This window comes from Protomyctophum bolini (genome assembly GCF_963924005.1).
Source record: "Protomyctophum bolini genome assembly, chromosome: 1".
In the NCBI taxonomy this organism is placed as follows: domain Eukaryota; kingdom Metazoa; phylum Chordata; class Actinopteri; order Myctophiformes; family Myctophidae; genus Protomyctophum; species Protomyctophum bolini.
In genome coordinates this window covers 49,627,194-49,642,167 of record NC_137862.1, presented here as the reverse complement: position 1 = coordinate 49,642,167, position 14,974 = coordinate 49,627,194, and the positions used below count along the sequence as shown (strand labels likewise).

Genomic DNA, 14,974 nt, shown 5'->3' with positions numbered 1-14,974 from the left:
ATAGATGAATGCAATGTAATGTTACCAAAGTTAAACTTCTAACCATCTAAAGTAACACTGGAATAAACAAAATACTTCAACCATAGTCTTCCATTGTGGGTTGTTGTTATCTGGAATCACAATTCACATTAATATAGCATAAATAACCATGTTTTAAACTAGAGTGTAAACCTGGATCTTTGTCTCTCATGGGTGAGAGACAGACATGTTTAGACAGGATGCATGGGCAGCTGCAGGAGGGACCCTAAACATCTGGCTTGCTTTAGTGCAGCAAATGGCCAGGACACTACTGTTCTTCCTGTGCTTCCTGGTGACCACTACCTTATTTGGACTTTAGACTTCAGGGGGGTGGGAAACCTGAGACCACCTTTGCATCTGTTCAGTTGCTTGAAGAGCAAACCACACCGCTGTCCTCTGCACAGAACTGTTGATTCACATTCTAACCTGTTTTTATTTCATTTTTTCAGCTTAAAGATGAAAGTATTTCTTGGTAGCCTGGGCTCATATCTTTTACTATCAGTTCTGTTTCTGCCATGGAGACTATGTCAAGGAGGCAAGATTCTGATTGTTCCTATGGAAGGAAGCCACTGGGTGAACATGAACATCTTCATCAAAGCTCTTCACTCCCAGGGACACTATATTACGGTGGTACGGACCACAAGGAGCTGGTACGTCAAAGAGAATTCTCCATATTACAACGTGATCACCATTCCTGTCACTGAAGCGCTTGACCCTGACTTTGTGAATCCAATCCTTAGGAATCTAATGACTATCGAGAGGGGAGAGGGCTCATTGTTAAACTTTGTAAATTTGCAGGTGGAGATGTTTAATGCAATGTTTAACAACCATAGAATGGTGTGCAAAATGGCCACTACCATGTTAAAAAACACTGATTTAATGGTTATCCTTAAGGAGACTAAGTACGACATGGTTCTCACTGACCCGGCATGGGGTGCAGGTATAATATTGGCTCACTACCTTAAGCTACCATTAGTTTATAATGTCCGGTGGATAACTGGTGGTGAAGGACATCTTGCCATTGCACCCTCACCTTTATCATATGTTCCAATGACGGGCTCAGGACTATCAGACAAAATGACTTTCATTGAGAGAGTAAAAAATCTAGTTTTCTACTCGCTTTGGCAAGTTCAGAATATTTTCTTAATTCTGCCTCAATATCAATCAGTCTGCAATGAAATCTTTGGCCCAGGCGTAGACTTTACTGAGTTATTACAGGGGGCTGACCTGTGGCTGATGAGGGTTGATTTTGTGTTTGAGTTCCCTCGCCCCACCATGCCTAATGTTGTCTATATAGGTGGGTTCCAGTGTCAACCTGCTAAACCTCTTCCTCAAGAAATGGAGGACTTTGTCCAGAGTTCTGGGGAACATGGAGTCATTATCATGTCTTTGGGGACTATGGTTGGAGAACTTCCCCATGACTTAGCAGATGAGATAGCTGCAGCTTTTGCCCAGCTACCTCAGAAAGTCATCTGGAAGCATAAAGGTGACCGGCCAGCTACTCTGGGCAACAACACTTTACTGGTTGACTGGATGCCACAAAATGATCTTTTAGGGCACCCAAAGATAAAGCTATTTGTGGCTCATGGAGGTACAAATGGAGTTCAAGAAGCCATATATCACGGAGTCCCTATTCTGGGTCTACCTTTATTTTTTGACCAACACGACAACCTCCGGCGTCTCAAAGAGAGAGGAGCAGTTAAGATCCTAACTATGGCTAGAGTGGACAAAGATAACAACTTTTTTGAAGCATTACAGGAGGTTCTCCATGAGCCTTCCTACAGGACAAACATGCAGAGACTCTCCAGGCTGCACAGAGACACACCAATGAAGCCGCTGGACAGCGCCCTCTTCTGGATAGAGTTTGTTATAAGACACAAAGGAGCTGCTCACCTCCGCACAGACTCCTACAAAATGCCCTGGTACTCTTACCACTCTGTTGATGTGGTTGTGACTTTGCTGGCAGCTGTTGCAGTGGTTACTTCTCTCTTCATTGCATGTGTCCAATATTTCTGTGTTAAGAAATGCTTAAAAAGAAAAAAGAAACAAGAATGATGGTGAAATATCATGTTTTCTCAATCATAATAATACAGTAAATCATACTGCAAGGCAATGTAGAATTATGGTACAATAAACACAGAAAACAAGTTATGTTAGTAATTATAATTGGATTATTTTCTTTCTTGTTTATTTTGTGTTGGACATTGTTCTAAAAAATATCCCTCCAGTGCCATAACATATTATTTGCTCTTTTCAAATAGCCTAATCAAAAATGTATTTGTGTATTATATGGCCTATAACCATCTGCCAAATACAGGTTGATTGTACAGCAAGGCAATCAGGGAAACTATGCTTGTCTTAATTATTAGATAACAGTTGATAACTGTCACGTTCTGTTTCCCTCTTTGTCTGTCTCTCCACATGCATGTTTCTCGACTCGTGTTGTATTAACTGTTTTTTAAACACCGGACTTGACATGCCTGCCTTCCACACACGGTGACGATAATAAATCATGACAATTATTTGCATACGTGATATGACAATGTTTAAGTGCATTGTAAGGCCAGTAGTTATTGTCAATGCTTACACATTGACAGTATCCTTCCAGTATCCACAGTTTTAAAGTAAAAACCTTGAGATTTTTCAAAATCCATCTCATAGGCCTGCACAGCACAATATCTTAACTCTGGACTCTGATTCTTATAATCATGTGGTCTTGTCTTTGAACTCTGGGTTCTGATGACTGCACGTTCTGATTATATACTCTACAACTCTACTTTATATGATCAAAACCTGACTTAAGGTGTCAGACTATATGTACTATGGGGGGAAATGGTTTGTATTTTCAATATCCGTCTGCCCTGATTCTTTGAGCAATGGTTACAAAATCCTTTTTTGTCTTTTGGAATAGGACCAGCATCGGACCGCACCTCACAATAGGCCTATGAATGGGCCTGCCCTAAACCAGCTTATCTCATGTCAACACAAGGTTCAAGGTTGACTTGACTTTATTTGTCATTTCACATGTTTGTTTGCAACTTTGCACATATAAAACGAAAATCATACTCAGGAGTCAGGACCAGCAGTGTACATGCACATGCTCTGTCTCTTTCTACTACATACAACATATTAACCACATGAATCACCATCTGTATTGTGGGTTTGGTCTGTATAAAAGGCGAACATTTAGCAAAAATAGGTAAAAGGCAACACCTGCTACATTTTGAGGATTGGATGTGCATGATCTTTCTTCTTTTAATAGCCTGGCATCCAGCCAGGCTATAAATGGCTATAAATCCATGAATGTAGTGAATCAGGCTGGATCCCATTCCCAGGCTAGATTAACTCACCTTTGGCCAACTTTGTTATCTGATAAAATTCCATAGGCCTACAGTATGAAAGTCCAAGTCCTACCCAAGTTGTTAACTTGAATAATAATAATAATAATAATAATAATATAATGAATAAACAGTAATAATAATAATAATAATAATGTAGGCTATACCACCTTTCTGAAATGCAGCTCAAAGTTCTTTAGGCTACAGAGCAATAAAGAAAAGAATAAAGCTAAAACATAAAATGTTGTGTACACTGTTAAATGTCGTTTACAATTTTGAAACCCCTGCTACAGATGTGTTGCTTTCTTTCTTTCTTTCTTTCTTTTTTCCGTCGAAGAATTGTTATTGGGGAGGTGTCACCAGAGCCAACTGACTGAGAAAGAGAGGGGTGGGGCCAGATCCATTGACTCGAGTGGACAGATCGGACATAATAATTAATAAAGTGTTTAAATACATTCTGTAAATTGTTCTGTAAATTGTCAAATCCCGTTGCATCTCAGTTACGATCGAGTCACACAGTTTGTCAGGGTGGTTTTGTATCAGTTTAGCCCTGTAAAGGAAAAAAATAAACCCGGGGGAGGTTTTAGGTTTAGACTGGTTTCTAGTCTGTCAGTCACACAACCAGTTGTAATGTAGCTAATGCTAAGCTAAACACAAAACAAGTTAACACTTGTGAGTGCGGGAGGAGAAGAGCGTTTGTGGACTGCGGAGGTCACTGGACTGACTGGAGGACATTATTTTGCACCAAGTTCTGAGTGAGTATGAGCACTGTACACTACACTATGTGAGATTTGATTGAAATGTTGTAAATTATATACCAAGAAATCATTAGTGTGTGGGTTCTGGGTTTTCCCTTGAACATACCGGTATGTTAATCTTCAGGACGTTGCTGCACCAGCTGTGGCAATAAGTGTTCAGAGCTTGCCAGTACTGCACACAGAGTATAAGTGGTGTATTTGGGTCTGCCCAGAGCCTTAGAAATAGCTCTGCGTCTGACACTACACTACAGCACACAGAAGGGGGCCAGGGGCACGTGCAGAGGGGGGGCTAGGGGGGCTTGAGCACCTGCCCTTTTTTAGAAAGTGGGGGCCGGTGGTGTGGGGGGCCAAATACGAGCTTATGTGGGGGCAAATAGGGGCTTATGTGGGGGGCCAGTAAGGGCTTGTGGGGGGGGGGGGGGGGGGCAAACAAGGGCTTATTTGGGGGGCAAATAAGGGCTTGGGGCTGGGGGGGCCAATAAGGGCTTGTGTGGGGGGGCCAATAAGGGCTTGTGTGGGGGGCAATAAGGGCTTGTGTGGGGGCCAAAAAGGGCTTGTGTGGGGGGCCAATAAGGGCTTATGTGTAGTGCCAATAAGGGCTTGTGTGGGGGGCCAATAAGGGCTTATGTGGAGGGCCAATAAGGGCTTGTGTGGGGGGCCAATATGGGCTTATGTGGAGGGCCAATAAGGGCTTGTGTGGGGGCCAATAAGGGCTTATGTGGAGGGCCAATAAGGGCTTGTGTGGGGAGGACATGAGTAAGGACATGAATAACACAGATTTCAAATATAGTTGCAAGCAAATATAGTTGTCCCCGTGCCGGATACGTCCCTGGTTTCACACAAAACAAAGCTTGGTGGTCGTAAATTAATTCTAAGTCTCAGTCTACTATTTTGACACAATATTTCTTAAAAATATGCATTGTATTATTTCAATGCATATTTGCATTGTATTAATGTATTATGTCCTCTTCATTTGCTTTTAGAGTGAAGAAATGCATTTCCCCCTGACCTGGATCGCTGTCCTCTTCCTCTGTTCAGCCTTTGCTCATGGTGGTAAAGTTCTTGTTTTTCCTTTTGAGGGCAGTCACTGGGTGAACATGAAAGTCATAGTTGAAGAGCTGCATGCAAGGGGGCACCAGGTCTCAGTTGTGCGACCAAAGGACAGCTGGGAAATTAAGGAAACATCACCGTTCTACACTTCAATCACGATTGACATTGAAGGTGTATATGATGAGGACTTTGCCAAGACATTCATATCTAGACTTCTGAAAACTCTGTGGCAAGGAAAAAAATCTGCCTGGACTCTTTTCCAGATACAAAAGGAATACATACTAAAGGCTAGCGAAATGCACCAGACCAATTGTAAAATACTTGAATACATGTTTGAAAACAAAGATCTGATGCAATCTCTTCAGGATGCCAAATATGACCTGGTTCTGACTGACCCCGTGATGCCAAGCGGCACTATATTTGCTCACTACCTTGGTTTACCACTAGTCTTCAATGTGAGATGGACCAGCCACGGTGAAGGTCATTTAAAGATTGCACCTTCTCCTCTTTCTTATGTTCCACTGCCAGGGCTACAGCTATCAGACAAAATGAACTTTGTGGAAAGAATAATCAATATATTGAATTTTGCCTTTAGTGAATTTGCGATTAGAAATTATATTACTCCACATTATGATGGTCTGTTGGAAAACTACTTGGGTCCTGGTGTAGACTACATTTCCCTGTTTCAAGCAGCAGACCTGTGGCTGATGAGAGTTGACTTTGTGTTTGAGTTCCCTCGCCCCACCATGCCTAATGTTGTCTATATGGGTGGGTTCCAGTGTAAACCGGCTAAACTACTTCCTCAAGACCTGGAGGACTTTGTCCAGAGTTCTGGGGAACATGGAGTCATTATCATGTCTTTGGGCAGTATGGTTGGAGAAATTCCCCATGACTTAGCAGATGAGATAGCTGCAGCTTTTGCCCAGCTACCTCAGAAAGTAATCTGGAGGTATAAAGGTGACAGGCCAGCTACTCTGGGCAACAACACTTTACTGGTTGACTGGATGCCACAGAATGACCTGTTAGGACATGCAAAGACCAAAGCGTTTATATCACATGGGGGAACAAATGGTATTTATGAAGCCATCTACCATGGAGTTCCTATTATAGGACTCCCATTGATTTTTGATCAAAGTGATAACCTATTTAAAATGGAAGTACGGGGTGCAGCAAAGATAATTAACATTTTTACTATGACCAAAGACGTATTACTCAAAGGCATCGAGGAGGTTCTCCATGAGCCTTCCTACAGGACGAACATGCAGAGACTCTCCAGGTTGCACAGAGACACACCAATGAAGCCGCTGGACAGCGCCCTCTTCTGGATAGAGTTTGTTATGAGACACAAAGGAGCTGCTCACCTCCGCACAGACTCATACAAAATGCCCTGGTACTCTTACCACTCTGTAGATGTCATGTTGTTCTTAATAGTATGTGTCTTTGTTACACTGCTGACCGTTGCTACCTTTGTGAAATGTTTATGTTCCAGAGTATGTGTTAGAAGAAAAATGAAATCTGACTAAATGTGGGGGGGGGAAAGATAATTGGCCCAAGGATCCTCTTGAATCTGAATCCGTCCCTGGGACATATGATAGGATATAGTACTTTATTGTCAGTTCACACTGAAATTTGTCTTGCGACTCAGCAGCCAAGTATGCAGAACACATATACACACATTTGACATAACAAAGATCAAGACAATTTACATACATAAAGACATGAAGACAAGAGCACTATGCCACTCCAAGAAACAGCAATGTCTGTCCCTATGTTTAGGGTGTCTGTATGTAAGTCCCTATTAGCGTACCAACAGGTGCCAAAGTGGCACTGTTGAGCTAGAAACGGAGAAATTGAGAGAGTTGCACTGTTGCCTGCTAATTACAATGTGGAGCGTGTGCCATGCATGTGAGACTCCAGAGACGGGGGAGAGAGAGAGAGAGAATACCACACTCTTACTTGTGAGAGAAAGAGTGTCGTCTGCTAATTCCCCCACACGGACACAGTAACTCTGTAATTTCTCAACCGTTTCGGAAGCAGGCGACTCGCCAGAACCTGGCCCGGCACCCTGGGCGTGTCCCTGTGGGTCTGGAAGACCCCCACAGGGAATTGACCCTTTGTCAAGTCCCGCCCGTGGTTCTGCTCCTCTTCGCACCCGTTGGTTGCTGTTTCGTGGTCCTTTAATTCTTTCCATCCTCTACCACCATAGAAATGATGTGTTTTTCAGTGTCTTCGTATTGATAGTCATTCAATTCTTATTTTAAAGTTGGTGTCAGTAAAAAGGAACATCACGGGTGCAGCATGGTGACTGGGCATTTCATGTTTGTTTTTCGTTTTTTCCAAAAATGATGTTTTAGCAAATTCAACATAAACTAGAACTGCACTAGTGCCTACTTGCTTGTTGCAGACAAGTAGGCCAGTGTGCAAGCAGAGCGTGCAAGTACTGTAGACCGCTACAAACTTTCAAATCTCAGCCTCTCTTTGAAAGAACGTTTGCAATATTGAATTATTCTGCATATGCATTACTGAACACAGACCAAATGTAATAAACCAAATGAAGTGGGTTAAAAGCTGTAGTCTAAATGGAACGAGGGGTTCACGCGCAAAGTGTTTTTTCGGAATCCTTGAAGGGTCTATTTTAAGATTCTGCCAGGTAACAAGAAAACATAATGTCCCAAGGGGTTCATTTTTAACCCTTTCTTACACATATCCTACCTAAATATGCAAATGAAGAGACAAGAGAAATTAACTATTGACATAAACAACTAACGGGGACAAATGAACACATGTTTCCATACAATTTGGACCCAAGGAATTCAAAAAAATTGTTATTATGAAGATTCAAGCACATATTGACTTTCGGGGGGAAAACTGCACAAAAATAGCTGAAAATGTTCGGATCACATCTATATTTCTCTGTTTACTAAATCTTTAGGTGGATTTTTATGTTCCAACAGTTATTTTCTGAATCCTTGAAGAGTGTATCCCTTTCTTACACAATCCTACCCAAATCCGAAAATGGAAAAAAACATTACTTTTGGAGGAAAAGACATACGTACTGAGACAAATTGACCAACTTTTCTATACAATAATACAAATATTGCTGAAAACGTTCTACACATTTTTTGACATCACCTGTTTTTTCTTGATCCTTGAAGGGTGTATTTTAAGATTCTGCCAGGTAACAGGCTAAAAAAAAGGTCCCATTTCTTACATTGTTACCTAGTCTCTGGAACAGTGGAGGTCACCTCTGTTTTTTAGGCTGGTCATTGGACCAACAACCAGCAGCAACTGATCGGCTGACCTCAGGGCTCTGCATGTAATGTGGTTATATACAAGTTTTGAAAGGGACGGGACCGGTGTACTGCATCTATGGACTACTGTACCACATATAAAGACCACTGTACTGTATCTAGCTCTGTACAAGACCACTGTACTAAATCTAAAGACCACTGTACTATAATAATAAACTTTATTTATAGAGCTCAGCGCAAAGTGCTTTACAAGACAAATAAAGTACAAAGTATATCAATCTAAAAATATCAAAAATATGTAACAACTAATATAATAAATATTAATAAGGTGGACATAATAAGCTTTGGCTTCAGCCCATTCCTTTTTACTGTAGCATGCCAACCTTTATTCTTACAACTGCTGTGCTAAACCATGACCGAGACAAATAAACTAACTTCATAAAAGCATTCTGAACAAAAGGACTAACTAGACACAGGTAAACACAACTGACAATCAACACTGGGATAGGCTGGGAGACTATGAATGAGAGAATACAGGTGGAAACACTGGGCAATCACAGGACTGGTGAGGCAAGATGGGTGTTGTGCCTGATAATAATTTACCAATAAATTACTCATGCCGGCAGGCTAAGCCTGGGAGCTAAAAACAAACTGTAATGACGCGCGACAAAACAATGATAAAATGATTCATATCCAAACAAGCTCAAAGTTTAAAATGTTTATATAGCTCAGTGCACAAAATATTACAATACAATAAATATATATATATATATGCAATAAATATGTGCAAAGAATCTAATAAATAACAATCAAACAGTGAGCAAACAACGTGAATGAATCAAACTATAACAAAGTGTATTGTGCGGTCAACAAAGTGCATCCTCCCAGCTCACCCTGCCTCCAAGTTCAAACAGCCTTAGGAGTGAGCTGGTTCAGACGCGCATATTTGTCGACTACCAAGGGCCACCCACAGAGACGCTCCCACCAATAACGGAACGTCAATGCGGTGCCCACACCCATCACCAACCAAGTGACAACCACTGTAGCTAAGCACTCTTTGGCTCCTACAATGGGTAACAGCTTGGCAACAGAGGAAACCAGGACACACTAACAAACCACAAAATAAAGGAACACGAGTAAAGTAAAAAGTCTATGACTAGTAAACAAGGAACACAAGAAAAAACAGCAGGGAGACGGAACATGTCACGGATGGTGAGTATCCATGCAGTGGTATGAATCCAGTCTGTCTTAGGACGGTATTGACGGCAGGGATGAGACGTGTGCTGTAGCTGAGCACTCGGCCATCATACACCAGCTGGTCTGCTGAAAAGGGTTTGAAGGGAGGTCTAGAGAAGCGATAGAACATACTGCAGTTATACAAATCATAATATACTCTTTAAATTCTATACTGCTATAGACTACAGTACCACTTGTATGTTCTCCCCATGAGACACCATCAACCACTTCTGCATGCACTTTTTGTACAAGTACATTTATATACAGAACACACGTACAAACCCATCAATCCTTTTCCTTACCTAGTATGATATAACATTGCCGTTGTGCGGTCGACCCAAACACACCCCTTCATAGAGTCCAGCAGGCCGTGGATGGTGGGTCTGAACACAGCCCGGGGGTTTACGATGACCTTAAAGCTGTTGAACGCCGTGGTGTGGGAAAGGGGTGGTTCGTGGAAGAGGTGTGCCAGGATGTTGACCCCAGATACTCCTTGCCACTCTGGGCAGCATCCGGCATGATGCTCATGAGCGCCGGAGCTCGGAGGTGAGGTGAAGACAGTGGAACGAAACACGTTGTTCTCAAAACTGTAACCAAAGTCTTCCCCGTGTTTCTGCTCCAGCAGTGGAAGTAGCTCTGACCAGCTGGTGAGAAATTCTTATGTTAATGAGAATTCCATGCTAGAAGGCTTTCTTGGGTCCAGGTGTTATGTTGTAAAAGAAAAAGGAATTATTGGCTATTTCCCCTAATATAAGCCCCCCCTTTCCGCTATTCATTTCAGTGGAAGTTTCTCAGTGGCGTTTTGAAGCACCCGGAAGACTGCCGGAAGTATGGGGGTGTTGTGCTAATTCACTTATTTCCATCACTCCTATATCAATTGTTTTGTATATATCCTCTGTTCATAATGTAAATAGTATCCCAAGCCTACAGCTGAATAACTTCAAGCTGATATAGACTATTAAGTAACATGGAAATACGACCTGGTCTAATGCAGTGGCGTATCTAAAATAAGGCGATGCCTGTCCACATCCATTTCTGCCTGGCCAAAATCCATACAATGAGAAAAAAGAGACCTGAGAACTATTAGTGGACAGCGGAATGGCCGCTGTGTGTAGAGCGCGACCCGCAATCACCCAGCCTTTGTAGCCTACTCGTTTGACAGGTATATCTCATCTTGCCTGCCCCAAATGTAATTCCTGGAAACGCCACTGGTTTTATTTTCTTCAAATTTTGTCCAGCATTTATTTTTGTAATGTTTTTTTTTGAGGGACAGACAGTAGGCTGACAGGAAATGGGGGAGAGAGATGGAGGAGTGACATGTAGTATGAAACCGCGCTTCGCTGATGACATCGCGCTTATCAGTCAAACGTTGGAGTACGCTTCAGTCGAGACAAAAACTGAATACGTAAATATATATGCACATCCAACAACAACCACATTATCAAAACACTTAACCGAATCTATGCCAAGAACGCGGGACCTCGTTCTTCTCTCCACGACCCAGGACCCACCTGTGCCAAAACGAGGGAACTCGTCTTTCTTTAATTTCATTTCATTGAGTAATTAAAATATATTATTTCTTGATATTTCTATGAAACAATTCAAAAAGGCCAACATGTATGGACAGGATTATATAGGATGATTATAGGTCTGGAATTTAATTTACTTTAATAAATGAATAAATAATTTATTAAATAAGTTTTCAGATAATGATTTGACAGAGAATCATATAGATTCCAGGCTTGAAATAATTACCTGTCCACTTGTTTCGGCAGTATGAGCTCATCTACGTCTTGCATGGCGATATACCGTGTCTGGTACATGTATCTGTAGACAAAGTCATTCAGAGCAGCGACCTGGCCATAGTAATGTAGCTGTCCAGGACTGAGTGCAGGGTGCCAGCTGTCAGACACTTTCACAAATCTGGGTAAAGACCAAGGAATCACCTCCACCAGACCTTGGAGGGAGACATACAGAGAAAGAAAAGGATCTGGTCTTAACCCTGTTAGACCTGAGGACGATTCTACAAATGACTTCTAAATCCTGACAGTTTTCTGAAAAACCTCTGTTCTCAAACATTTTCATGTCAAGGACCCCCAAATATAATGTGTAATTGGCCGCCGACCCCATCTGAAAATATGTTGTTCCAGGGACCCCCCGGCCAGAAGCAAAGATTTGAGTTAAAAATGTTTGATGTCAAAGAATAGATTATTCAAAGATTTGTGCCACGTTTTCACGATTTTTCAAAAATAGCAGACCTACAAGCTCGTAGCGCTGCCCTCAGTGCCCTATGAGCTTGTAGATCTGCTATTTTTCAAAAGCTAAAGTATAACGTAATGCTTAAAACACCAAAAGGGGAACCCCTTTTAAGGATCCTGTCTCCACAGAAGTACAGTATATGTTTACCTATGTGTGTGTAATAGTCCAGAATCCTCTGTATATCTGCGTTACAGCTGGTCTTATAGATGACCACTCTGGTCACCCCCAGTAGTCTCAGCATCTCCATGGTCTGGACCAGCTGAAAGGTTCGCCACACACTGTAAATAACTCACAGGGGTCAACTGAGCTTTGACAACAGTGTTGTTTTCGTCGAATACTATGACGAAAAATGTTCGTCGACTGCCTTTTTTCACGGACAAAAGCTACATAAAAACTAAATAAAAACTAAGCCATGATGACAAAAACTATGACTAAATATACTGACAATTTCGTCAACCAAGGTCACAAGGTCACAACGCGTTGCGCTGCAACGCGTTGTGACCTTGTAGATCTGCTATTTTCAGCAAATGTAAAATGAGCCATTACAACGGCAAATACAACATTTTAGTCGACTAAATCAACTGTATGATTTAATCTCATGACATTTAGTAGACTAACACTAAGACGACTTAGTCACTTAGGTGACTAAAATATGACAAAAACTAAATTAAGTTTCAGTCCAAAGTACAAAAATGACTAAACTAAAATAGAAATTTGCTGCCAAAAACAACACTGTTTGACAATGCAGTTAGCCTACTGAATATGCTGGGTGTTGAGGAGCAGTACCTGCAGAACGTTGGTGAAATCAAACATTGCAGTGAAGCCGACAGTGAAATTGTGAGGAAAGGAGTCACTTCTCGTCTCCTGGTTCAACACCTCCAGGAACACTGGCATCTGCTCTAAAACCGTGCCTGGGAGGACAAACAAAAACAAATTCACTTTTGTTAATAGGCCACTTTTTCTGAGCTCAATCTTTAAGCCCAAACCACAGCGGTATAGGGACTATCCTTCCTTGGGACAAAACCGTTTTAAGGTCTCAAGGAGTCCCTACCGGTGTGGTCTGGGCTTTAAAGACCGATTCATAATATTTCATAAGCAAAGAGACAACCCGGTGCTCCTGGATCAGTCAGGATAAGACATCAAATAGAAAAGAAGGAGATCCGGGACACTCAAAGTTTAAAAAGAGAAGATACTTTATTAATCCAAAGGATATAGGATCAATAAAGTATCTTCTCCTCTTTTTAAACTTTGAGAGCCTGGTTCTCCTTTTTTTTTATCATGCTTAATACAGTTGAGTTTTCAATTGAATCAAGTGTTAAAATGCATAATTTATTATGACTTTTGTACCGTCTTTAATTACAGCAACTTGGAAGGGTACCCCACAGCCTGCGGGGACGGGACACAGGATATCCAATGTTCCGTACTCAAAGTCAAAATGGTTCGAGTGGAAGGTGCTGTCACCCTCAGAAATGTGAAACTTCCCTTGAATGAATGAATGAATAAATACAAGTAAGTAACAGCATATAACACAAATATGTTTTTCTGACAGCTGAACACGCATGCCCTTTTTCAGAAAGAAAAGAAAATCCGTTCTGAATATATGAACACCAAATTATGTACAGTGTGGGTAATGCGATGTAATAGATCACATTACTGATTGGGAGGGAAATGTCCTGTCTCTATTGTGACGCTATCACAAACATAGCGGATTTATTCCCCAAATATATTTGCAATAAACATTTTTCCGCATTTGCGGCGCCCCCTGTGGATGAAAATGGAATTGCTTTGGGCTCTCTGTTGATTAAACCACCCTCACATGTGAATGAAATTTGGGGTGGATTGGACATTCCACGTTGGGGATTTGTGTCCTTTTTTGTAAAACAGGCCCCGCCGCCCCTCCCATTTACTTTGGAAGCCAATTACAGCCGAACGATAGATGGGTTTTTTAATCGGATAGGTCCAGAGCGTTTGTTGTGAGATTTGCACAAAAGCTGTAGGTGGAAGAGCAAAAAGTGTGTTTTGAAGAAAAGTCAAACCGGCCACGCAAACTTGGCCACCTCTAGTGACACAGTCAAGGGTATACGATCTTAAGATTTTACTGACAGTAAAGTGTCTCATCTTTACCATGTTGCCTCCTATAATTCCAGGACCAATCTTCTTCTTTTTCTTGGCATGAGAGGAGGCAAAGATAGGCCACTGCTTCTCTCCGCGGTGCCACAGCGATGATACGGACCTGAGAGGACGAGGCAGAGATGAAGTGGTGCCATTCTTGTGCTATGAAAAGGTCAGCTTTCATCCCGGCCAAACATTAAACTAGCTGCATGACTGCAGTTAATTTGCCAAATCAGCTGAGCGAAAACCTGCACGCTTTTGGTGGTTAGAAATAGAACATGAAATTGTTTTATGACATAGGCCTACCTGTCGTGTTGGGAGACGGTGCTCCATGTAGGCTGACACCAGCAGTGTATGCGTCCCATTGACCGCTACTGGCCTGCAGGGCACCTTTTCTGTGTGTGGATTGAAGATATTATTACATTCTGTGTGTGTGCGTGTGTGTGTGTGCGTGTGTGTGCGTGCGTGCGTGTGCGCGTGCTTGTGTTTGTGTGCCTTTATTTTAACATTTATTTCAGACATGCTCTAGTTACTAGAGCATGTCTGAAATAAATGTTCACATAGGCTACTAGATTCTAGTATGTATGAGTCTAGTACTTCACATACTAGAGTCTAGTATGAGTCTAGTACTTCACATACTAGATTCTAGTATGTATGAGTCTAGTACTTCACATACTAGAGTCTAGTATGTATGAGTCTAGTACTTCACATACTAGAGTCTAGTATGTATGAGTCTAGTACTTCACATGCTAGATTCTAGTATGTATGAGTCTAGTACTTCACATGCTAGATTCTAGTATGTATGAGTCTAGTACTTCACATACTAGAGTCTAGTATGTGAAGAGTCTGCCTATGTGCTATTAACTCATTTTGGATATTTAAAAAATCACACCTGTGTGAACTGAGTGGTGCAACTCCCCCCCCCCCCACCTCTCTCTCTCTCTCTCTCTCA

The 14,974-nt window shown here is 41.7% G+C and overlaps 3 protein-coding genes across 3 annotated transcripts; 2 read left to right on the top strand and 1 right to left on the bottom strand.

The window, feature by feature from the left end:
* Positions 1 to 563: 563 nt before the first annotated feature.
* Positions 564 to 2,073, top strand: LOC308320657 (UDP-glucuronosyltransferase 2B20-like; the record flags this gene model as incomplete). The annotated part of the gene is made up of 1 exon (XM_080771250.1): positions 564 to 2,073. The coding sequence occupies exon 1, from the start codon at positions 574 to 576 to the stop codon at positions 2,071 to 2,073; it is 1,500 nt and encodes a 499-aa protein (XP_080627376.1). The 5' UTR covers positions 564 to 573.
* Positions 2,074 to 3,876: 1,803 nt separating this feature from the next.
* On the top strand, positions 3,877 to 6,895 carry LOC308336457 (UDP-glucuronosyltransferase 2A1-like). The gene is made up of 2 exons (XM_080793822.1): positions 3,877 to 4,111; positions 5,098 to 6,895. The coding sequence occupies exon 2, from the start codon at positions 5,107 to 5,109 to the stop codon at positions 6,685 to 6,687; it is 1,581 nt and encodes a 526-aa protein (XP_080649948.1). The 5' UTR covers positions 3,877 to 4,111; positions 5,098 to 5,106; the 3' UTR covers positions 6,688 to 6,895.
* A 2,626-nt stretch (positions 6,896 to 9,521) lies between these two features.
* On the bottom strand, positions 9,522 to 14,382 carry LOC308336623 (uncharacterized protein). Its single transcript, XM_080794063.1, has 8 exons — positions 14,329 to 14,382; positions 14,035 to 14,143; positions 13,250 to 13,392; positions 12,697 to 12,807; positions 12,058 to 12,169; positions 11,407 to 11,608; positions 9,954 to 10,295; positions 9,522 to 9,761 (listed from the first exon to the last, which is right to left on the bottom strand). The coding sequence occupies exons 1-8, from the start codon at positions 14,353 to 14,355 to the stop codon at positions 9,572 to 9,574; spliced, it is 1,236 nt and encodes a 411-aa protein (XP_080650189.1). The 5' UTR covers positions 14,356 to 14,382; the 3' UTR covers positions 9,522 to 9,571.
* Positions 14,383 to 14,974: the final 592 nt, after the last annotated feature.

Coding starts and splice junctions, on each gene's coding strand:
- LOC308336457 (XM_080793822.1), top strand. CDS start 5,107: ATGCATTTCCCCCTGACCTGGATCGCTGTCCTCTTCCTCTGTTCAGCC.
- LOC308336623 (XM_080794063.1), bottom strand. CDS start 14,355: ATGGAGCACCGTCTCCCAACACGACAG. Junction 14,144..14,328: donor ACCGTCTCCCAACACGACAG/GTAGGCCTATGT, acceptor TCGTCCTCTCAG/GTCCGTATCATCGCTGTGGC. Junction 13,393..14,034: donor GAATTATAGGAGGCAACATG/GTAAAGATGAGA, acceptor CATTCATTCAAG/GGAAGTTTCACATTTCTGAG.